The sequence below is a fragment of the Aquarana catesbeiana genome, linkage group LG06 (assembly GCF_042186555.1).
Source record: "Aquarana catesbeiana isolate 2022-GZ linkage group LG06, ASM4218655v1, whole genome shotgun sequence".
NCBI lineage: Eukaryota > Metazoa > Chordata > Amphibia > Anura > Ranidae > Aquarana > Aquarana catesbeiana.
The window spans coordinates 258,767,428-258,792,449 of record NC_133329.1 but is presented as its reverse complement, the minus strand read 5'-3'; the positions used below and the strand labels follow the sequence as shown (position 1 = coordinate 258,792,449).

The 25,022-nt window shown below is 45.1% G+C and overlaps 1 protein-coding gene across 1 annotated transcript in view; it reads right to left on the bottom strand.

The window, feature by feature from the left end:
- TRPM2 (transient receptor potential cation channel subfamily M member 2) overlaps positions 1-25,022 on the bottom strand; it is a 328,183-nt gene that overhangs the window by 276,971 nt on the left and 26,190 nt on the right. Inside the window, 1 exon segment of the mRNA XM_073633225.1 lies at positions 902-1,095. Coding sequence (XP_073489326.1) covers positions 902-1,095 — 194 coding nt within the window.

Below are 25,022 nucleotides of genomic sequence, written 5' to 3'. Positions count from 1 at the left end.
GCTGAGAGGCTGAGCCAGCTGCCGGGTAAGCATCTGGGTAGATCCCAACATTAAAGTCAGGATCTCTTCAGAACCTGGACCAGCTGAGTAGCATCAGCCAACAGTGGGCTTTAGCCTGCTGTCAGCTGAATGCAGGTCACAGGAATGCAAAACTAACCCACAGGAGAAGTTCGTCAAAAGAGCTTTGGCCCTACTTCTCCTTTAAATATCTGGGACTGTTAATTCTGGTTTGTTCAATTACTAAAAAATGTGGTCAAAGAATGTTAGCAGCCAATATATATGCTTTTTGTTTTTTTTTTGTTTTTGAGAGACTGGTTTACCGTATGTCTTAACTGCATCTGTATCTGCAGCAGTGTTTAATACTTAGGATGTAGCTGAGCCCATTACCTTTTTCGGAAAACTGCTGCAGTATTATCAAAGTATACTATAATATATAAGGATGGTTGTTGCACCTATTTTTGTATATACAGTATAACATGCTAACACAATCAGCTCCTGCTTTGTTTACAATTGTGTGCTGTGTTTTGTGAATGATTCTGCACCAACTGGCACATCTGATTAATTACTTTATTGGTGCACAGATAACAATTTGCTGAATTTGCCTGAAATCCTAATGTTTGCTATTCAGGCTCCTGCTCTCTGTCTATGTAGCAGCAGGTAGACAGGGCAGGGGCCTATTTTGTTTATTTTTTATGCTGGGAAACATGCATTTGATTATTATCCTCTCTACTGCTGCAAAGTTTTCATCTAAAAAGTGAGGTCTGGTGACAGTCTCTTTAGGATGTAGCCAGCCCAAGTATTCAAATTTTTACAAAAAGTGTGCTCAATATCATCATACAATGCATGCAAGCCAATTTAACATACATAAGGTAATTAGGTAAATGAATGAAAACTAAAATACCTTTTCCACAGCAGAGGGTGAATAAAGAGTCTTTTTCTTACGTCTGATCTTGTTTGAATGTTTTAAGTTGGATACCAGATGTGATATGCTTTTAGGCTGTGAGCTAAAGCTATCTTCATCCTGGCTAATGTTACCCTCTGTAGATGACATCAAGTTGTTTCTCCTTTTCAAATTTAATGTGCTGGATTTTGTATCTGATGAAAGAAAGAAAAACAAAATTGTATGCTTCAATTTTAACCATGAGTTTGACTCGGGCCTTGTTTACAAGGTGATGTACAGCACAAGTTGCAGATATCTGCTCAGTTCAAGGGGAAAAGGCATGAATGGAACAGCTCAATACATACTAGCACTCAGTGAAGCATCTACAGTACTTACCTTCAAGCTGCATTTTGCTATTACAGACAATTCAGGTCCATTGGCTTTCATAGCTCTACCCTGTTGGAACTTAACTCACGGTCACACAGGAGTAGGATCTACTTCTGAAATCAGCTCTTGTGTGAGCAAGGCTTAAATCGCAACCGCTATATTTTAATTTTATAAATGCTAAATTTACAAACTGGAGTGGAACTGTCCATATTATGCATTGTGCTATGTAAATTTATTTGGACATGTGTGTGTCCAAAAAATATGACAAAATTATATTTAGAGATATATTAACCCCAAGTGTATTTTATTAATACTATTAAGGCCTCATTCACACAGGCAGCTGTCCCCTACCAGCTCTAAGCCCAAGAACTGAGCGATAACATGACTGCTGCTTGGTCAGTTCTCAATCAGATCTGAGCAGAGAGCGGTGAGTATCAGTAACTGCTCTTTGCTCTGCTTCTCCAGCACTCACTGGAGCACCAGGCTGGAGAGGGGGTGGGCACAGCCTACTATGATAATATGGTTGGGATCCTTCCATAGTCTAGAGCATCTCTGTGACTTCAGCCAATAGTGGGCTGACCAGAATCTGCTGATTCTGGTTCACAGGACTACAAAAGTAAGTGAGCTCTTGTGGCCCAGAAGAAAAGCATGACTAATAAAGCTTTGGCCATACTTCTCTTTTAATGGGTAAGGATTATTTGGTCTCTAGAAAAAGATTTCTGCTTCACTGGCAGAAACTGCAACCTTTTTAATAGCTCCATGATGTTTATTTGAAGCCAAAACTTCAAGAGAGTGGAAGGATTAGAACCCCTGCCTCATTTTTACTGCTATCCATGTTAGAAATATTTTTACTTACTTCCTCTTCAGGTGACAATGATTTTACCGGAGAGAAGGTGAGAGAAAATCTGCAACACAGACAGAAATATAAATGTCACCCAGGTGCTCCATACTATGAGGTCTTCACTGAGTAATAGCTGCCTATGCACCATATTTATACCCTAATATTATAGAGTATAACTAGAAATAAAAATCAAATATTGGTGTGGCACTGTATATATTACAATATTCCTCCCCTCTGTGCGAAATATAAAAAATATTACAAAAAAGTGCTAATTCATATAAAACTTATGTCATGTAAAATGTTACTACCCACTAAAAGAATATCTTATTGAAAATATCATATTAAATATACCATCTCAGTAAAGGGCAACAAAAAACATTTGTGTAATAAAGTGCAATGATGCAAAAAAAATCACTGTGCTATTAATGTGCAATATAAACTCTCTGTGCAGATAAAAGTGCTTCAATAAAGTGCATATATATTCACAATGTCTTCACTTTCTAGATATGACCACATGTGCTTCCCTCTTGCACACCCCACTCACCAGAGCTCCTTGAACTCTTATTAGTAGTGAGTAAGTTAATAACGCTTTAAGATGTAACTCTGCTCTAGATGCACCCCTGGGCTTGCTCACCAGGACTTTTATCTCCAACCTTTCCAGAACTCTCCTCCAGTGCACATGTATAAGAAAGAAAACCAGGAGGCAGCCTCCAATAGTGTAAAACTGTTTTTATTTTTGGTTAAGAACAATCAAAATCTACGTACATCATCACTTGGCTTATCTGTCACAAACTATAACACACATAGGAACTTCCTGGAACACTCCTACGTTCCAAAGAGCAGAAATATGAAAGTGGAAGTGGCATAAGGAGCTCTACCCAATGCATTTTGTCATAATGACATCATCAGTGAAAATGAAGACACTGAGACTGAATATGTACTTTACTTTTATTAGCACAAGCCACTGTCAATTTGCATAGAGACTTTATATTGCACATTAATAGCACTTACATATACATGTGACCAGGGTTCTAGTCTTCCCCTACTTCCCCTAAGCTTTTTTTTTTTTTAATTTGATGTTGCTGTTTGAGGGTTTTGCCCACTTCTTGTCTAGTAAAATGTTATCGGTAGGACAGGAACTGAGGGGAAATCTCAGCAACCAAGAATAGCAGTAAAAAACCCAAAGGGGATATTAAACTTTCCTTTCCCCACTCTATCCAAAACTAAAAAATGGTTTTGGCTTGACATTTACAGTCATTCACTCAATATAACATGAGGTATTACACTCATCTTTCTGACATCCTATGTTTCCTTTTTTCACTCTGTTCCAGCACTATTATCTCCATAGGACTTGTCAGCATTCCATACTTTTGGGAGTGTTGGATGCCTGTGTCCATGGTGGGAGACACATTCAAGAAGCGCTGAATGCTGAAAAGTGTCACGAAGACTACAGAGCAGCAAAGAAGCGAAGATAGAAGACACAGGACTCCAGAGCAGTAAGTATAACACCTTTTGTATTGAGTGGGACTGGCATAAGGATTTTTTAGAGACTGAAAGGATATTTTTATTATTTTGCCACCCACATATCGCATATGTGCAGTGGCAAAGAGGTTGGGCATTAATGCGCACATGCCCGCGTCTCTGGGTGGCATAGGTTTCTCAGCTGAGAGCACATTCACTTCTAGCACAGCCTGAACGCTTGTGAAACGCGTCGCATTCCGGTGACGTCATCACCCTTTGCCTGGACTCCTGCGCGCCTCAAGCCTCATGTTGAGGACGAACTCCACAGCAGCCAGCCGAACACCATCTAGTGGTGTACAAGGATACATTTCAGGATGCACACAGACAGGAGCGAAGAAGGGTCTGACCAGACCGAGGACTACCCTAATTGGGACACATTACATGCCTTCTCTTCACACAAAAAATGTGAGTGCATTGCAGAATATTTTACTGTTCAATAAAATTGTTTTAAATCTGCACCCAGAGGCACCTCTTCTCCCTCTTCTTGTCTTTGCAGCTTTTGGGAACATGGTTACTGTCCCTCTGTGATGGCAGCCCTGACAGCAGATCACCCTGATCCATTTCCCCCCTCCCCCTCCTCCTTTTTTCCTATACTCACTTCCATCACTTTATAACTTTTTGTAACTTCCACAGCCCGCACGCTCGTGAAACGCGTCACATTCCAGTGACGTCATCACCCTCCGCCTGGACTCCTGCATGCCTCAAGCCTCGTGTTGAGGACGAACTCCACCGCAGCCGGCCGAACATCATCTAGTGGTGTACGAGGATACATCTCAGGACGCACACAGACAGGAGCGAAGAAGGGTCTGACCAGACCGAGGACTACCCTAATTGGGAACACATTACATGCCTTCTCTTCACTCAAAAAATGTGAGTGCATTGCGGAATATTTTACTGTTCAATAAAATTGTTTTAAATCTGTACCCAGAGGCGCCTCTTCTCCCTCTTACTCCCAGCACAAAGACTAAACTGTCAAAGACAGATCGTGATCTGTACTAATGGTCAGGAACTAGTGGGACCAGCTCTCGATCATGTGACCCCTGTGACAGCCAAACATATGATTAGGCAGACCATCTCACCCCTCCTGGCATAATAGCGCAGTTGAAGGAATGAAGGGGTGGGAAAAAAGAGGTTAATGCTCAAAGTAAACAAACTTTTGTTCAGTGATATTTTCTTCTGGACACCTTGCTAGGGACATGTATGGGGCAGAGGATATATTTTCTTTCTCTGATTTTCCGAAAGACAAAAACATTTATTCCACAATGGTAAAATGTTAAATTTGAATCTTAGCATAAGTAAGGCAGAGTAACTTATTAATGGAGTGTCTAGTAGCAACTGTTACGGCTAGTCACCAATCTGAGGTATTAGAAAAGACAAATTTAGTAAAAAGAGCTGCACTCACCAGGGTAGTAGAGAAAATGGAAATGTATACTCACCTTTCCGTAATTTTCCTTTCCTGACGCATCTTCATGGCAGCACACACTGGGTTGTGACTCCACCCCCACAACCTGACAGGACTGGTTAACTATAAATTTAAAGGAGAAGCACCCCACTTCATTCTCTGTAGCTATCATCTAAAAAAGGGGTGGGATGCTGTGTGCTGCCATGAAGATGCGTCAGGAAAGGAAAATTATGGAAAGGTGAGTATACAATTTTCTGTTTTCTCTACTGACGCATTATGGCAGCACACACTGGGAAATAACTCGCCAGTCAGGTGAGTGCAAGTAAAAAGGCAGTATGTATTTTATCATAAAGTTGTAGAATTGGGCCAGATAATGGTTCTTCCAAAATCTACTGTAGATAACTGGGCCGAATCCACCCTATAGTGGGACATGAACGTATGCCTGGAAGACCAGGTCGCTGCCCTGCAGATTGTCTCCGGTGAAAGCCTGCAATACGCTACCCATGAGGCTGCCACTGCCCTTGTCAAATGAGCTCTAATGCCCCCAGGTACCGGAAGAATGTCATAGATTTTCTTGATGGTTTTGACCAGCCATGATGCGATCGTGCGAGATGACGCCATTTGTGACCTTTTCTGTTTCCATGAGGAACCACTAATAGATTATCCGTAGTTCTGAAGGAAGCTGTAGCTGTCAGGTAGTAGCTAATAGTGGACTTTATATCCAGGGCGTGTAGTTGTCCCTGTTCCTCAGAAAAAGTCGGAAGATTGATTTCCTGATTGTAATGAAAGGATGAAGCCACCTTCAGAGTGAAGTGGTCTGAAGGTTTCCGTACCACTCTGTCTGGGAAAAAGACCATGTAGGGTACTGTAATCATTAATGCCTGCATCTCCGAGACTCTCTTAGCTGATGTGATGGCGATGAGAAATTTTATTTTAGAGTTCCACAGTGAGATAGAGTCAGCTGGATGAAAGGGAGGATTTGAAAGTGCATCTAGTACCACTGATAAGTCCCACGCTGGAAATGTTGGTCTTCTTGGATATCTGATTTTTATACATGCCTTTATAAACTGGACTAGAAAGGGATGAGACGCCCACCTGAAACCCGTTTTTGCAGATAGAGTAGATATTTGCACCTTAAGAGTACTTGAGCTTAGTCAGTTAAGCCTGCTTGCAGAAAATCCAGTACCTGTGGTGCCTCTGGAGATAGTGGATCCCAGCTGTTCTGCTGAGCCATTGATACGAATCTTTCCCATATCCTATCATAGGTGACGTTAGTCGTGCATTTTCTGGCCTGGAGGAAAGTTGAAACAACCTCTTGGGAACAGCCTTGCTCTAAGAACCTATCCCTCTAAACCTCCATACCATTAGGTGCAGTCTGTCCAGAGCCGGATGAAAGAACCGTCCTTGGTAAAGTATATCCCGAGTCAGCGGGAGTGGTAGGGGATCCTCCAGGCTGAGCTGGAGTAGGGTCATGAACCAAGGCCTCCTGGGCCAGAAGGGGATCACTGCAATTACTGAGGCTGAAGACCTCCTGAGTCTGGAGAGGAATCTGACAATTAGTGGAGTCGGTGGGAATATGTACCCTAGTCGAAAGTTCCATGAGTGAAGAAGACATTCTACTCCCTCAGCTGAAGGTTATGCTGCTCTTGTCAGGAACCTCTGTGTCAGGAAAGGGTCCATTCGCTGGTAAGTTATATTATTTGGCATGCAGTACTGGGGTCCACCAGCAGGTGTCTCCTGGCAGTGTTGAACTGTCAGGAGAATATTTCCCTGCTGGTGTCCTGTCATCTTTTGGCTGCAGTACTGATGTCCACCAGCGGATGGATCCTGGCAGTGTGGAGCAGACAGTACCTCCTACAATCAGGTGTCACTTGAGGCCAATCACAGGCCTATAAATACCTGGCAAACATTCACATGTTTGCCTTGATTTCGTCATTGCCTCCTGACCTGCTAGCTATCTGATCCTGATCCTGATCCTGATCCTGATCCTGATCCTGATCCTGATCCTGATCCTGATCCTGAACCTGAGCCCTGATCCTGTCCCTGTCTCCCTGTCTGGGACCCTATCCTGTCCCACCTGTTACCTTGGGTCCCTGCCTGCAGTCTGACCCATCCATCCTCTCCCTGTCCTGTGTTCCATACCCCATCTACTGACTTCCCTGTGTATGACCTTGGCCTGGCTTATGTTTACGTCTCTGGAACATTCCCTGCTGATCTGCTGTGTATGACCCTGGCCTGGCTATTGTTTATGAACCTGGTATTTCCCATTTATTGCATTTATCTGTCTATTGTTATTTGTAGGTCTCTGTCTGTGGTTGGTTATTGCACTGTGTCATATTGGAGTTGGTTGTTATTTATTACTCACTTTCCTTAATAAATTAATATATATTTTCACTTATATACGTTTGGGTGTCCTCTGTCGCAGATCACACGGTTCTGGTCACACCAGTTCCTGACAGTAAATCAAGGCCATCTCTGACCAGAAGTGACTGCGCAAAGGAACCATTGTAGTGCTATGAAAATGCAATCAGAAACAGTTGTTCTCCTTGCCTCACTGGTGTTGGAGGATAACAATTACTGTCGTCTGGTATTGAAAGAGTGGGCCAGGGATCAGCTCCTGGAGTGTATCCATCTGGCCCATTCTCTGGTTGATCAGGGTAGATTGCTATTTGAAAATGTTCAGCCTCTGATCCAGCTGTGTGCAGAGCTAGCCTTGTCCAGTACTCCAGAGGGCAGGGATGATTTTTCTCCCCCCTTCAGTTTTGATCAGGTTGAGTCTCTGGTGTGGTTATTAGAGGATGACCCAGCCTTTTTCAAGGAACATTATGCCTCTTGTTCCCCGCAGGTGTTGTCTGATTGCATCCATTCAGTGCAATCTCTGGTTAGTCAGGCTGTGTGTAAATCAATGTTTGTTCATCCTGTGCTACAGGCATGGTCAGATCTCTTTAATTTAGCCAAGCCACAACAACCCAGCCCTGCCATTAATCACCTGCCTTCCCAAGAATCTATTCCCCCATCGCTCATGGCAACCTCAGCTACAGCCCAATATACCCTGCTCCCCACCAAGTATCAATGCCCTGTTTCTCCTTCCTGTACCTATCCTGCCTTTAACCCACCTGCCTCTTCTCTAATACCTGCAACTTTCCCACAAGAACTCCCTCTGGCTGCTGTTCCCCCTTCCTTGCCATATCCCAGCCCTTCCTTTCAGTATGCCTCACCTCCTGTCTACAGTCCTACAGCCACCTACAGATCTCCAGCAGTTAAGCCAAAGAAGAAACGGAAGTTCTTCCCTACTCATACAATCCTGCCAGTAACCCAACCTGCTCCCAATTTGCAGTCTGATGTTCCAGCCTTGCAGTCTGATGTTCCAGCCTTGCAGTCTGAAGTTCAAGCTTTGCAGTCTGAAGTTCAAGCTTTGCAGTCTGAAGTTCAAGCTTTGCAGTCTGATGTTCCAGCTTTGCAGTCTGATGTTCCAGCTTTGCAGTCTGATGTTCCAGCTTTGCAGTCTGATGTTCCAGCTTTGCAGTCTGATGTTCTAGCCTTGCAGTCTGATGTTCCAGCTTTGCAGTCTGATGTTCCAGCCGTCCAGTCTGATGTTCCAGCCGTCCAGTCTGATGTCCCAGCCTTCCAGTCTGCTGTTCCAGCCTTCCAGCCTGATGTTCAAGCTTTGCAGTCTGATGTTCAAGCTTTGCAGTCTGATGTTCCAGCCTTGCAGTCTGATGTTCCAGCCTTGCAGTCTGAAGTTCAAGCTTTGCAGTCTGAAGTTCAAGCTTTGCAGTCTGAAGTTCAAGCTTTGCAGTCTGATGTTCCAGCTTTGCAATCTGATGTTCCAGCTTTGCAGTCTGATGTTCTAGCCTTGCAGTCTGATGTTCCAGCTTTGCAGTCTGATGTTCCAGCCGTCCAGTCTGATGTCCCAGCCTTCCAGTCTGGTGTTCCAGCCTTCCAGTCTGGTGTTCCAGCCTTCCAGTCTGGTGTTCCAGCCTTCCAGTCTGATGTTCCAGCTTTGCAGTCTAATGTTCCAGCTTTGCAGTCTAATGTTCCAGCCTTCCAGTCTGATGTTCCAGCCTTCCAGTCTGATGTTCCAGCTTTGCAGTCTGATGTTCCAGCTTTGCAGTCTGATGTTCCAGCTTTGCAGTCTGATGTTCCAGCTTTGCAGTCTGACGTTCCAGCTTTGCAGTCTGACGTTCCAGCTTTGCAGTCTGACGTTCCAGCTTTCCAGTCTGACGTTCCAGCTTTCCAGTCTGACGTTCCAGCTTTCCAGTCTGACGTTCCAGCTTTCCAGTCTGACGTTCCAGCTTTCCAGTCTGACGTTCCAGCTTTCCAGTCTGATGTTCCAGCTTTCCAGCCTGATGTCCGGTTGTCTGCCCTCCAGCCTGATGTCCGGGTGTCTGCCCTCCAGCCTGATGTCCGGGTGTCTGCCCTCCAGCCTGATGTCCGGGTGTCTGCCCTCCAGCCTGATGTCCGGGTGTCTGCCCTCCAGCCTGATGTCCGGGTGTCTGCCCTCCAGCCTGATGTCCGGGTGTCTGCCCTCCAGCCTGATGTCCGGGTGTCTGCCCTCCAGCCTGATGTCCGGGTGTCTGCCCTCCAGCCTGATGTCCGGGTGTCTGCCCTCCAGCCTGATGTCCGGGTGTCTGCCCTCCAGCCTGATGTCCGGGTGTCTGCCCTCCAGCCTGATGTCCGGGTGTCGGCCCTCCAGCCTGATGTCCGGGTGTCGGCCCTCCAGCCTGATGTCCGGGTGTCGGCCCTCCAGCCTGATGTCCGGGTGTCGGCCCTCCAGCCTGATGTCCGGGTGTCTGCCCTCCAGCCTGATGTCCGGGTGTCTGCTGCCCAGCTCCAGTGGTTCCTGTCTGCTGCCCAGCTCCAGTGGTTCCTGTCTGCTGCCCAGCTCCAGTGGTTCCCGTCTGCTGCCCAGCTCCAGTGGTTCCCGTCTGCTGCCCAGCTCCAGTGGTTCCCGTCTGCTGCCCAGCTCCAGTGGTTCCCGTCTGCTGCCCAGCTCCAGTGGTTCCCGTCTGCTGCCCAGCTCCAGTGGTTCCCGTCTGCTGCCCAGCTCCAGTGGTTCCCGTCTGCTGCCCAGCTCCAGTGGTTCCCGTCTGCTGCCCAGCTCCAGTGGTTCCCGTCTGCTGCCCAGCTCCAGTGGTTCCCGTCTGCTGCCCAGCTCCAGTGGTTCCCGTCTGCTGCCCAGCTCCAGTGGTTCCCGTCTGCTGCCCAGCTCCAGTGGTTCCCGTCTGCTGCCCAGCTCCAGTGGTTCCCGTCTGCTGCCCAGCTCCAGTGGTTCCCGTCTGCTGCCCAGCTCCAGTGGTTCCCGTCTGCTGCCCAGCTCAAGTGGTTCCCGTCTGCTGCCCAGCTCCAGTGGTTCCCGTCTGCTGCCCAGCTCAAGTGGTTCCTGTCTGCTGCCCAGCTCAAGTGGTTCCTGTCTGCTGCCCAGCTCAAGTGGTTCCTGTCTGCTGCCCAGCTCGAGTGGTTCCTGTCGTCTGCTGCCCAGCTCGAGTGGTTCCTGTCGTCTGCTGCCCAGCTCGAGTGGTTCCTGTCGTCTGCTGCCCAGCTCGAGTGGTTCCTGTCGTCTGCTGCCCAGCTCGAGTGGTTCCTGTCGTCTGCTGCCCAGCTTAATGACTCTGACATGCCAGCCGTCTGCCCAGATGTGCCTGATGACCAGCCTGACATACCTTCCTCCACCATTCTGCCTGATGCCATAGACCATGGACAATTAAGACCAGTTGGAGCGTCCGGAGGCCGCTCCTTTAGGGAGGGGTACTGTCAGGAAAGGGTCCATTCGCTGGTAAGTTATATTATTTGGCATGCAGTACTGGGGTCCACCAGCAGGTGTCTCCTGGCAGTGTTGAACTGTCAGGAGAATATTTCCCTGCTGGTGTCCTGTCATCTTTTGGCTGCAGTACTGATGTCCACCAGCGGATGGATCCTGGCAGTGTGGAGCAGACAGTACCTCCTACAATCAGGTGTCACTTGAGGCCAATCACAGGCCTATAAATACCTGGCAAACATTCACATGTTTGCCTTGATTTCGTCATTGCCTCCTGACCTGCTAGCTATCTGATCCTGAACCTGAACCTGAACCTGAGCCCTGATCCTGTCCCTGTCTCCCTGTCTGGGACCCTATCCTGTCCCACCTGTTACCTTGGGTCCCTGCCTGCAGTCTGACCCATCCATCCTCTCCCTGTCCTGTGTTCCATACCCCATCTACTGACTTCCCTGTGTATGACCTTGGCCTGGCTTATGTTTACGTCTCTGGAACATTCCCTGCTGATCTGCTGTGTATGACCCTGGCCTGGCTATTGTTTATGAACCTGGTATTTCCCATTTATTGCATTTATCTGTCTATTGTTATTTGTAGGTCTCTGTCTGTGGTTGGTTATTGCACTGTGTCATATTGGAGTTGGTTGTTATTTATTACTCACTTTCCTTAATAAATTAATATATATTTTCACTTATATACGTTTGGGTGTCCTCTGTCGCAGATCACACGGTTCTGGTCACACCAGTTCCTGACACTCTGGCACTTGGTGTTAGAAGGAGTCGCAGCCAGATCGATATCTGGAGTTCCCCAAATTTCGGTCAGGAGACTAAAGGCTTGATGGTTCAGAGACCATTCATTGTTCAACAGGAACTCCCTGCTCAAACAATCGGCCAGTAGGTTCTGTGCTGCCAGAACATACACAGCTCGTAGGTCTAATAGGATCAACTGAGCCCATTCCAGGATGGGGCGAACTTCCTCCAGTAGTGTATTGCTTCTGGTACCTCCTTGCCTCTGAATGTATGCTACTGCCACTTTGTTGTCCATTCCGAATAGGATGTTTTTCCCCCTTGATGATCCACAGGCTAGTAGGGCCTGGAAGGCCGCCCTGAGTTTGACAATATTCGACACTAAGCCTTGCGCATGGAATTACCATTGACCGTGGGCTGCCTGATTCCAGTAGTGAGCCCCCCATCCTGTCTGGCTGGCATCTGATGTTACCCCCTCTGGTTCTGGGGTTACCAGAGGTCTGTGCCTCCTCAGGTTGTCAACATGCATCCACCACCAAATTGATTATTTTACATTCTTGCAAATGGGAATTGCCTGGAGCATTAAAGAACAAGATTCCTCAAGAAATGGGACTTTGAATGGACGCAAGGCAGTAATAGTAAAAAATTACAAAATTTATTGTGCAACCGATAAATTACAACATGAAACACATATAACTGATGATAAAAACATGTATAAGGGGAAAACCAGCTGGAGAAAGGGAGGGAGCTCGCAAATGAATGTCCGGACATTCGATTGTACAATAAATTTTGTAATTTTTACTATTACTGCCTTGCGTCCATTCAAAATCACATTTCTTGAGGAATCTTGTTCTTTAATCCATGTCGGGATGGAACACATAGGCAGTCCAGTCAGTTAGATTAGGCAAACTCTTATTATATTGCCTGGAGCATTGATGTTCCATTCCACTGAGGGAGGAATGAAGTCTGCACTGTCCCCATATGCCATTGTGCCTATTAAAACATTGGTAAAGTGGCAGACATGGAACCTAGTATGCTCAGACAGACTCCCACCACAAGGGATGTTGCTGTCATTAGTCTCCTTATCTTCCAGATTTAGGGAGCTACCTTTGCCTGAGGTAGACTGACTCTGTTGGATAAGGTATCCAGATCTGCCCCTAAAAAGGTCATGATTTGTGGGGGCTGCAGATTGCTCTTTCCCCAGTTGATTAGCCACCTGAAGTTCTGGAGAGTGGTGATTAGTTCCCCACGATGATGAATCAATGCTTCTCTGCTGTCCGCCAGTAGAAGAATGTCATCTAGATAGTGATGCAGTCTCAGGCCTTTCCTCCTTAGAAATGCAATTACAGGAAGTAGAGTTTTGGTAAAGGTCCTGGGTGCAGACAAGATGCCGATGGGAGGCATTGAAATTGGAAATGTTGGTTGTTGAATGAAAACCGAAGATATTTCTGAAAAGCGGGGTGAATGGGTACGTGTAGATCAGCGTCTAATAAATCTACGGATAGCTTCCAGTCTCTGAAGTTTATTGCTAACATGATTGACTAAAGGCTCTCCATTTTGAAGGCTTCAATTTGGATTTTTTTGTTGAGGCCTTTTAGATCCAGCATTGGGCGCAGATCCCCTGTCTTCTTTTTTACCAGGAATAGAGGGGAATAATTCCCCTTCCCTCTTTGGGGTATTGGAACTTCTAAGATTGCCCCCTTCTGCTCCACCACATATTTGAGAAGTACCCTTCTCTTGTCTGGTGATGACGGTAACCTGGTTGATTGAAAGTGATTTCCGGGTAGGTTGTTTATGAAACTCCATTTGTGCCCATGCTTTATTGTGGACAGTGTCCATGCATCTTCTATGTGTTCCATCCAGACCTGTCTGAATTTCTTGAGCCTGGCTCCCACTCTCACAGAAAGGACGGGCATACCCTCAAAGAACTTTCTGGTGTTACCCTGTCGGGTTGGTCTTAGATTTTTGAAGCCTTAAAAATTATGACTGTGGGTTCCCCCAAGTTCTCTCAAACTCTCTTCCTGGTCTATATGTTTTTCCTATGGCTTGAAGCATGGCTTGAGTGACCTTGATGCCTGGAACTCGCCAATCTTGACCTGGAAGAGCTGCCAGGAAACTGCAGCGTTAGTCGTCATGCTCTCTTTTTCCTCTTCACTACTTACCCATTAAAGAGTGGCACCCCTTACCTTTCATACTGAGGGTGGTCTGCCTAGGCAGTGGCCTCCATGATCAGTGTGCAGGAAAAGTATCTAAGAAGAAGGATGAAGATAGTACAGACGAGCAGGCAATATCAGTAATAATAGGCAGTAAGGTACAGAGTAGGTACATACCTGAGACTGAGGGCAGCAAGGATAACTAAAAACCTGAGAGAAATGTAAATCAGCTCAAACTGACAGAATTACAGGTTTTTAAAACCAGCACCACCATTGCTGCGGAAATGACGCGATCGTGCATGAGCAGGAGCGGTCGCCGGCACCCGTGCTATCTTGGAGAAGGTCAGGATGACCTGCCAAGCTACCTCACTTCCACTGGCGCATGCGCAGAATGCTGGGAAGGACGCGGCTGCCATGTTAGAGAGGTCTCTGCCTCTCGGGGAACTACAGGGCCCAGCATGGCCTGGAAAGAGAAAAATAAGAAATAAATCTGACAGTATCTGTTGCAGAAAATAAAGGTAGGAGGCCACTGCGATAAATACGCTTCTTTACAGCTTGTAAAAATGCCAGAAGGTGTGCCCCCAAGACCACCAGATTGGAGTTCTCTCCGTAAAGGCTCCTTTAGAGACTCCACAGGAGAGACTTCCAACCAGGAGAGGCTTAATCTGGAGTGCGGTAAGAGGTGTGAAGTCCATCTCAATCTTGTCAGGTGAGGATAAAAAGAAAGAAAGAAATGAAGTGGGGTGCTTCTCCTTCAAATTTATAGTTAACCAATCCTGTCAGGTTGTAGGGGCGGAGTCACAACCCAGTGTGTGCTGCCATGAAGATGCGTCAGGAAAAGTGCTTTCAGAATAGCCAGCAGTAGGGATAAGAATCTTATTTTTGTCTGTCTTTCAGCCCTAGTCAGAGGCTAAAGGAACCACTTTCTGATGTAATTAAGCAGTGTCCTTTGTTTCTAAATATATAGCTCTCTTGCACACACATACTGTATGTATTTAAAACTTAAATATAAAGGAGCAGAAGTGGCAAAATTGGAATACACATGGAACCACAATGAAATAAAAGCAAAGTAAAATACCATCACGACTAAAAACACAAAGAAATCTTAAAGGTAATATATGTGAAAATGTTCATATACAGTAACAATAATTGAAACTAAAATAGCATAATTTAAATATAAGGGTATTAATATTCTATGGCCACTAGATGGAGACATAATACAAAGTTTATAAGAGAACCTATAATTGTAAGCCTTTGTTACAGACAAGCATCTAATATGTAACAAAGAGACAAATGAGGAATCAGAAAAATTTTACAACATAAAGATTCCTTCTAGGACAGCATCTTGAGCGCCACATTTCTGACCATGTTATTTAGGGTTTAACATGAAATATGATCACATTCCACATACCTCCACCCTCAAACTGACCACCCCCCACACCTACCTGAATCGTAGGATTATTCTCTCTTGAGTACAGGGACACCGCTAAGCTTGTTATGCATTTTTTACTTCATCCAGCCCCACAACAGTAGGTCTGTACCTCAGTATGGACCTGGGGCTGGTTAAAGAGTCTGCAGGAGCTTGTGAATTGCACCTACAATGTACTGAACACAGCTGCAATGCTCTGCAGGCTTTATTGTAAAAATTATTAAAAGCACCTTTTTTGGGTGCATTTATTATTTTTCCCCAAAAGATGGACTATGCCTTTAAGAATAAGTATCACCATCATTTTTAAATCATTGTGGAACTCCTCACGGCACCAATTTTATGGACCACCTTGTCTCAATCTGATCTGAGCTATAGTTGCCAGTGGCGGCTGGTGTTCAAAAATTTTTTTTGGGGGGGGGGCGCAAACAAACTGAAAAATACTGGAACCCCCTCCCATCAATTGCAGCCTCACTGTGCCCATCAAATGCAGCCATTGTGCTCATCAAATGCAGCCACTGTGCCCATTAATTGCAGCCATTTTGCCCATCAAACACAGCCACTTGTGCCGTCATATGCAGCCACTTGTGCCCATCATATGCAGCCACTGTGCCCCATCATATGCAGCCACTTTTGCCCGTCATATGCAGCCACTTGTGCCCATCAAATGCAGCCACTTGTGCCCATCATATGCAGCCATTTGTGCCCATCAAATGCAGCCACTTGTGCCCATCATATGCAGCCATTGTGCCCATCAAACGCAGCCACTGTGCCAATCATATGCAGCCACTGTGCCAATCATATGCAGCCACTTGTGCCCATCATATGCAGCCACTTGTGCCCATCATATGCAGCCATTGTGCCTATCAAACGCAGCCACTGTGCCCATCATATGCAGCCACTTTTGCCCATCATATGCAGCCACTTGTGCCAATCAAATGCAGCCACTTTTGCCCATATTATGCAGCCATTTGTGCCCGTCAAATGCAGCCACTTGTGCCCATCAAATGCAGCCACTTGTGCCCAGGATATGCAGCCACTTGTGCCCAGTATATGCAGCCACTTGTGCTCATCAATCTCAGCTACTTGTGCCCATCATATGCAGCCATTTGTGCCTGTTCAATGCAGCCACTTGTGCCATCAAATGCAGCCACTTGTGCCCATTATATGCAGCCACTTGTGCCCATCAAATGCAGCCAAGCACGTCCCCCGGCTGTCACTTCACTAACCCCCTCGGTGTCCAGCACTTACCGAGTGATGGGGCTCTCCTCCTCTTCTGTAGTGGTGGGAATCGGTGGCTGCGGCTCCTGTGTCCGCTCGGCTCCTCAGACTTCCTCCGCTGTGTCTCCTCTTCTGCCAAAGCGTTAGGCACCCAATAGGATCACCTACTGCTTTGGCCAATCGGGAGACAGGTCTCACTGACCTGCTTGCTGATTGGCAGGGAGGAACGTTAGTGTGAAAATAGTGAAAATTCATTCGATATGTCACACAACAGGGTGGGATTGGGACACAGTGCTCTCCACCCTGAGTCCACCCTATTTTGAAGCCTATGAGAGATTCTGGCTCTAATCACGTGCTTCAAAATACACACCCCCTGCCTATCCCGTCATAGTATTTCATGTGTTCTGCGTCCTGAAAGGGGCCGGGCACATCAATAGGGAGGGAGGCGGAGGTGTCAGGGGGGGAGGCGCGCTTGCGCCCACAATGCAAGGGCCGCCACAGATGGTTGCTAAGCTAACGTAGCCAACCGCACACCCCACTGCTATCCGACCATGCTGCTATCAAGGAGACAAATCTATACTGGCATTTGACTGACAGGCACACAAAGGAATGGGGTGGTGACAGTGGGTCAAAGTCCAACCCACAGTATACATGGAGCTCTGGCTTGGGTCTCTCTTCTCTCCTTTGTACTGGATTTTGTTTGCTCTTGGTGTAGAGAAGATAGGATACCAGGCAGTTGTCCATCTTCTTTTAAAAGGCCCATTGCAGGCACAGTGCCAGCAGGGAGGTAATCTTTTGAAGGCAGAATACTAGCTAACGGTATAGGTTATTTTGAATGAAGGTGCCTGCCATTCACAACAACAGAATGATAATAACACAAGCCACCAGCTATCATATTACTCTTACTGTAAATAATTACCAAAGAAGCAGGGAGTCAGCCTATAGATGTGGCCACGGTGTCTGCACTGATGGGCAGTTATTGATCTTTTACAGGCAGAATACTAGCTGGTGGCTTGTTGTTATTCTGTTGTTGTAAATGACAAGAAACTGAAATTCACAACAACATAAACCACAAGCTACTGTAGCACTCTTCCTGAAACATCCAGCAGCCCCAGAGTGTCTATACTGAGTTCTACCTATCTGATCTCTGCGTGTAAACATAAAATACATACAAATAACATGTGTAAACATAATACACTGAAGCCAGTTCCACTATACAAAGAAACGGGCAGTGCTTACAGTGCTGGTTGCTATAGAGGGAGCTATTGCTATAGGAACACCCATAAATTGTTCTGAGGGAGGGGCTACAGCACAAAATATGTTTTTTTAATACACATTGAGGCCAAAGATCAGAGTGGGAACAAAGTGCTTTATGCATATGGTGCCCAGGGGTTTTCCACTGGAATATAAAAGCTATGGTGATACTTATAATTTGAAGTAGTTTTATGGTCACACATTTATAACATCAGCATTGTACAACATAATAGCAGTACAGCAAACAATAGTTATTTTTGACAATTCAATATGTTTAGTTGAAAATTCTCCTTTTATGTTTGTGAGTGCTGCCTGTCTGCTGATCATCTCTTTCCACAACTTTGTGGATTCCCTGCATGCTTTAGAGATTCTCCCTGTTGCTTACTTTCAAGTTTTAAGGACTACCTATCCCATGATATCTTGCTGCCTGCAAGTAGTAATTCCTGTACGGACTCCGCCTCCTGAAACTCCTCCTCTCAGCACCTCTGTAGTTCAGAAGGAGGGCCCTGTGAATTCTGTGACACAGCAGTCCCTATTCACAAGGCATAGTGACTATGTGTCACAGAATTCAGAGAAGTAGATATGGATATCTTCAAAAAGTACATTTAAAAACTTCAAGATCATTCAGATTAATAATGGTTTGTTGGTATATGAATATAAATAGCCGCTCCTAATATTCTCTCCCACCACTGCGCCAAAAGATAAACAAAATTGTGTATAATAAAAAATTGTGTATAATAAAAAGCTGCCACTTTGATAAAAAATGTGAAGTATCCAAAATCAAAACCTATAGCAATGATTAAAAAATAGGAAAAGATAGTGGCGCTAATGAATGTGATAGTGATAGATAACCGTGAATCAAAAAATACTGAAACAATGATTCTGTTATAAATAATAAAAAAATATTAAAAAATAATAAAAAGCTCCCAGTGACAAGTGAAAAAAAGTCTATATAATAATATAGTCCATAAATATAAGATGGCAAAACAAATAAGAGAGAGACTTCAGTCTTCTTGAACTCTTATAGGGCGTACACACGGTCGGACTTTGTTCGGACATTCCGACAACAAAATCCTAGGATTTTTTCAGACGGATGTTGGCTCAAACTTGTCTTGCATACACACGGTCACACAAAGTTGTCGGAAAATCCAATCGTTCTAAACGTGGTGACGTAAAACACGTATATCGGGACTATAAACAGGGCAGTGGCCAATAGCTTTCATCTCTTAATTTATTCTGATCATGCGTGGCACTTTGTCCGTCGGATTTGTGTACACACGATCGGAATTTCCGACAACGGATTTTGTTGTCGGAAAATTTTATCTCCTGCTGTCCAACTTTGTGTGTCGGAAAATCCGATGGAAAATGTCCGATGGAGCCCACACACGGTCGGAATTTCCGACAACACGCTCCGATCGGACATTTTCCATCGGAAACTCCGACCGTGTGTACGGGGCATTAATCTTCCACCACACCAATGTGTTTGTGACACCTCTCCCTCTGAAAAATGCACTCACCAGCTTGTATTGCCTCCCACTCTCGTGTTTGGCAAAAATAGCAGTTGAACCACACCTGGATTGCAAACGATAATCCGTGACTCAAATGAGAAAAGCTCCATATGTGGAAAATAAATAAAAATAAGTGCTCCACATAGCGTGATAACGTTTCAACCAGTTTAATAAAATCACACCAAAAACACAATGGGGGTCATTTACTATAGCGCCAAAAAATTCGAATGCAGTACCAAAAAATAACTCTCAAAAAAGGCCAGAAAGACTTCAACTCTCAGAAAGTCAGTGCTAATGCAAATGGAAAGCAGCGCTATTACGGCAATAATGCCTGTCAGATCACATATGCTGGAATAGTGGAAGTCAATGGGGCTTGAACCTGCAAAATCCAAAGTTCTCACTGAAGGCTTATATGCAAGTTCTTTGCCATAAAAGTGTTTGGAGACCCGGGCCCTGCCCCAGGGGACATGGATCAATGGCAAAAATGTTTTTAAAAATGGCAGTTTTTTCGGGAGCAGTGATTTTAATAATGCTTTGAGTGAAACAATAAAAGTATAATATTCCTTTAAATTTTGTACCTGGGGGGTGTCTATAGTATGCCTGTAAAGTGGCGCATGTTTCCTGTGTTTAGAACAGTCTGACAGCAAAATGACATTTCAAGGGAAAAAAAGTCATTTAAAACTACTCAAGGCTATTAATGAATTGCCGGTCCGACAATACACATAAAAGTTCATTGATAAAAACGGCATGGGAATTCCCCACAGGGGAACCCCGAACCAAAATTTTTAAAAAAATGACACAGGGGGTCCCCATATATTCCATACCAGGCCCTTCAGGTCTGGTATGGATATTAAGGGGAACCCTGGCCACATTTTTTTTTTTTTAAATGGCATGCGGTCCCCCTCAAAATCCTTTTAAGGGGAACCCCGCACCAAAATTAAAAAAAAAATGGCGTGGGGTCTCCCCAAAAATCCATACCAGACCCTTATCCGAGCACGCAACCTGTCAGGCTGCAGGAAAAGAGGGGGGGGGACAGAGCGCCCCCCTGAACCGTACCAGGCTACATGCCCTCAACATTGGGAGGGTGCTTTGGGGTAGCCCCCCAAAACACCTTGTCCCCATGTTGATGGGGAAAAGGGCCTCATTCCCACAACCCTTGCCCGGTGGTTGTGGGGGTCTGCGGGCGGGGGGCTTATCAGAATCTGGAAGCCCCCTTTAACAAGGGGACCCCCAGATCCCGGCCCTTCCCCTGTGTGAAATTGTAAGGGGGTACAAAAGTACCCCTACCATTTCACAAAAAAGTGTCAAAAATGTTAAAAATGACAAGAGACAGTTTTTGACAATTCCTTTATTTAAATGCTTCTTCTTTCTTCTATCGTCTTTCATCTATCCTCTTTCTTCTATCTTCCTTCGGTTTCTTCCTCCATCTTCTTCTTCTTCTGGTTCTTCCTCCGGTGTTCTTGTCCAGCATCTTCCTCCGCAGCGCCGGCGTCTTCTTCCCTTCGTCTTCTGGGCCGCTCCGTATCCGACCATGACGGGAGGCTCCAGCTGTGTGATGCTTCTCCTCTTTTGACGGTTCCACACGACTATGTACGTCCTAATTTTGAACGGGGATATCGTTGTTATGGCAGCAGTTAGCTGCCATAACCCCGGTATCCCCGTTTTCGTGCGGCGGCCGGCTTTCAGATAAAAGTGGTCCCTGCGGCGGATTCGCCACGAGATCACTTTTATCGGTGGCGGGAGAGGGGCCCCCCCCTCCTGCCGCGATCCGGTGCCCTCCGCCGCTTACCGGAGCCGTCGGTAGCGGCGGAGGCGATCGCGTCCTGCTCAGTGGTTTGTCTGGAGACGAGTGAGGCCAAGATGGCGTTCACTCGTTTCCATGACACTGCTGGGCGGAAGCGACGTGAAAACGTCACTTCCGTCCACGCCTCTTAAAGGCATATTTTTTCAAATGTCATTTTTCTAAATTACTTTTTTTTTTTTTTATTGCATTTTAGTGTAAATATGAGATCTGAGGTCTTTTTGACCCCAGATCTCATATTTAAGTGGTCCTGCCATGCTTTTTTCTATTACAAGGGATGTTTACATTCCTTGTAATAGGAATAAAAGTGACACAATTTTTTTTTTTAAACAGTGTAAAAATAAATAAAATATTGTAAAATAAATAATAAAAAAAAAAAAAAAAATTTTAAACCCCCCCTGTCCCGACGAGCTCACGCGCAGAAGCGAACGCATACGCGAGTAGCGCCCGCATATGAAAACGGTGGTCAAACCACACATGTGAGGTATCGCCGCGACCGGTAGAGCGAGAGCAATAAATCTAGCCCTAGACCTCCTCTGTAGCGCAAAATATGCAACCTGTAGAATTTTTTAAACGTCGCCTATGGAGATTTTTGAGGGTAAAAGTTTGACGCCATTCCACGAGCGGGCGCAATTTTCAAGCATGACATGTTGGGTATCAATTTACTTGGCGTAACATTATATTTCACAATATAAAAAAAAAATTGGGATAACTTTACTGTTGTTTTATTTTTGTATTCAAAAAAGTGAATTTTTTCCAAAAAAAGTGCGCTTATAAGACCGCTGCGCAAATACGGTGCAAAAAAAAGTATTGCAATGACCGCCATTGTATTTTCTAGGGTGTTAGAAGAAAAACCATATATAATGTTTGGGGGTTCTAAGTAATTTTCTGGCAGAAAAACCTGTTTTAAACATGTAAACACCTAAAATCCAAAACAAGGCTGGTCCTTAAGTGGTTAAATAACGGGGGGAGGGGCCACCCGGTGACCCCACCCCCTCTGACACACAGGGACTTCCCTGTAGCATTCCCCGTGATGTCAGAGGGGGGCGGGGTCACCGGGTGGCCCCGCCCTCCGTTATTTAAGAACCCTCAGAAGAGGAGAAGCGTCACACATCGGGAGCCTCCCTCCATGCCATCATGGATGCGGAGCGGCCCGAGGAGAAGAAGGGAACAAGACGCCGCGGAGGAAGATGCCAGACGAGAACACCGGAGGAAGAACCAGAAGAACCAGAAGAAGAAGAAGATAGAGGAAGAAACCGAAGGAAGATAGAAGATAGAAGAAAGAAGAAGCATTTAAATAAAGGAATTGTCAAAAACCTTGTTAAAGGGGGCTTCCAGATTCCGATAAGCCCCCCGCCCGCAGACCCCCACAACCACTGGGCAAGGGTTGTGGGGAAGAGGCCCTTGTCCTCATCAACATGGGGACAAGGTGTTTTGGGGGGCTACCCCAAAGCACCCTCCAAATGTTGAGGGCATGTGGCCTGGTACGGTTCAGGAAGGGGGGCGCGCTCTCTTGCCCCCTCTCTTTTCCTGTGGCCTGCCAGGTTGCATGCTCGGATAAGGGTCTGGTATAGATTTTTTTTTTTAATTTTGGCATGGGGTTCCCATGCCGTTTTTATCAATGAACTTTTATGTGTATTGTCGGACCGGCAATTCATTATTAGCCGCGAGTAGTTTTAAATGACTTTTTTTCCTTTGAAATGTAATTTTGCTGTCAGACTGTTCTAAACACAGGAAACATGCGCCACTTTACAGGCATACTATAGACACCCCCCAGGTACGAAATTTAAAGGGATATTATACTTTTGTTTCACTCAAAGCATTATTAAAATCACTGCTCCCGAAAAAACGGCCATTTTTAAAAACATTTTTGCCATTGATCCATGTCCCCTGGGGCAGGGCCCGGGTCTCCAAACACTTTTATGGCAAAGAACTTGCATATAAGCCTTCAGTGAGAACTTTGGATTTTGCAGGTTCAAGCCCCATTGACTTCCACTATTCCAGCATATGTGATCTGACAGGCATTATTGCCGTAATAGCGCTGCTTTCCATTTGCATTAGCGCTGACTTTCTGAGAGTTGAAGTCTTTCTGGCCTTTTTTGAGAGTTATTTTTTGGTACTGCATTCAAATTTTTTGGCGCTATAGTAAATGACCCCCATTGTGTTTTTGGTGTGATTTTATTAAACTGGTTGAAACGTTATCATGCTACATGGAGCACTTATTTTTATTTATTTTCCACATATGGAGCTTTTCTGATTTGAGTCACGGATTATCGTTTGCAATCCAGGTGTGGTTCAACTACTATTTTTGCCAAACACGAGAGTGGGAGGCAATACAAGCTGGTGAGTGCGTTTTTCAGAGGGAGAGGTGTCACAAACACATTGGTGTGGTGGAAGATTAAGAGTTCAAGAAGACTGAAGACTAAACACGGAAAACATGAGTCCCTTTACAGGCATACTATAGACACCCCCAGGTACAAAAAAAGGAATATTACACTTTTATTGTTTCACTTTAAGCATTATTAAAATCACTGCTCCCAAAAAAAACGGCCGTTTTTAAAACTTTTTTTTGCATTGATACATATCCCCTGGGGCAGGACCCAGGTCCCCAAACACTTTTTAGGACAATAACTTGCATATTAACCTTTAAAATTAGCACTTTTGATTATTTATGTTTGTGTCCCATAGACTTTAACTACTTGCCTACCAGGCCAATTCTGACATTTCTCTCCTACATGTAAAAATCATAATTTTTTTGCTAGAAAATTACATAGAACCCCCAAATATTATATATGTTTTTTTTTAGCAGAGACCCTAGAGAATACAATGGCGTTAATTGCAACTTTTTTTCTAGCACGGTATTTGCGCAGCAATTTTTCGAATGCTTTTTTTTTTTTTTTTTTTTTTTTTTTTTTGGAAAAAATCAGTTTTGGCCTTTTTAAAAAAACAAAAAAAAACAAGAAAGTTAGCCCAATGTTTTTGCATAATGTGAAAGATGAAGTTACGCTGAGTAAATAGATACCCAACATGTCATACTTCAAAATTGCACACGCTCGTGGAATGGCGCCAAACTTCGCTATTTAAAAATCCCCTTAGGCGACGCTTTAAAAATTTTTACTGGTTACATGTTTTGAGTTACAGAGGAGGTCTAGGACCAAAATTATTGCTCTCACTCTAACGTTCACGGCAACACCTCACATGTGTGGTTTGAACACCGTTTTCATATGTGGGTGGGACTTATGTATGCGTTCGCTTCTGTATGCGAGCTCACGGGGACAGGGGCACTTAAAAAAAAAAAAATTATTGTTAATTTTACTTTTTTTATTTTAGCTTGACACTTTTTTCCCCCCCAAATTTTTTTGATCACTTTTGTTTCTATTACAAGGAATGTAAACATCCCTTGTAATAGGAATAAGCATGACAAGTGCTCTTTACAGTGAGATGTGGGGTCAATAAGACCCCACATCTCACCTCTAGGCATAGAAGCCTGAAATTAAAAAAAAAAAAAAAAAAAAAAAAAAAAAAAAAGATCTCCGCTTCACAGCTGAAGCGGCGCCGTTTTTTTTAATACAGAGGCCGGGCGTGATGTCATAACATCACGCCCGGCCTCCGAATTATCATAGAGACTCCGGTGACCATCTGGTCCACTGGAAATCTCTATGCTAAACATCCGGGGCTGGCGGATCCTGTGACCTACTCACCGATCATAGCGGTGAGTCGGTACAAGCACCGAAGGGCGGCGGGAGGGGGGGGGGGTGAGTCCCCTCTCGCCTCCCGTAAGAATGATCAAGTGGAGGAACAGCCGCTATGATCATTCTTATGGTGTGCAGATTCTCCGGCTCTAAAAGACGATATCTGGATGATGTCTGTAGCTACAGGCATCACTCAGATATCCCCGCTCAAAGCCGAGGACGTCATTTGGTGTACGGCAGGCGGGAAGCGGTTTTAATGGTGTTCGCACAAAAAAAAAGGCATTTGTAATCAATGTAGAGGGCAAGGTATTAGTCCATGTCAAAAAAAATTTTTTATATGGATAAAATACCGGGTGGAGCCATGGCAGCAAAGGGAAAGAAAGACAGAGAAAACAGGAGAATGAGAAACTAAGAAGGGAATCAGACACTATGTCACCT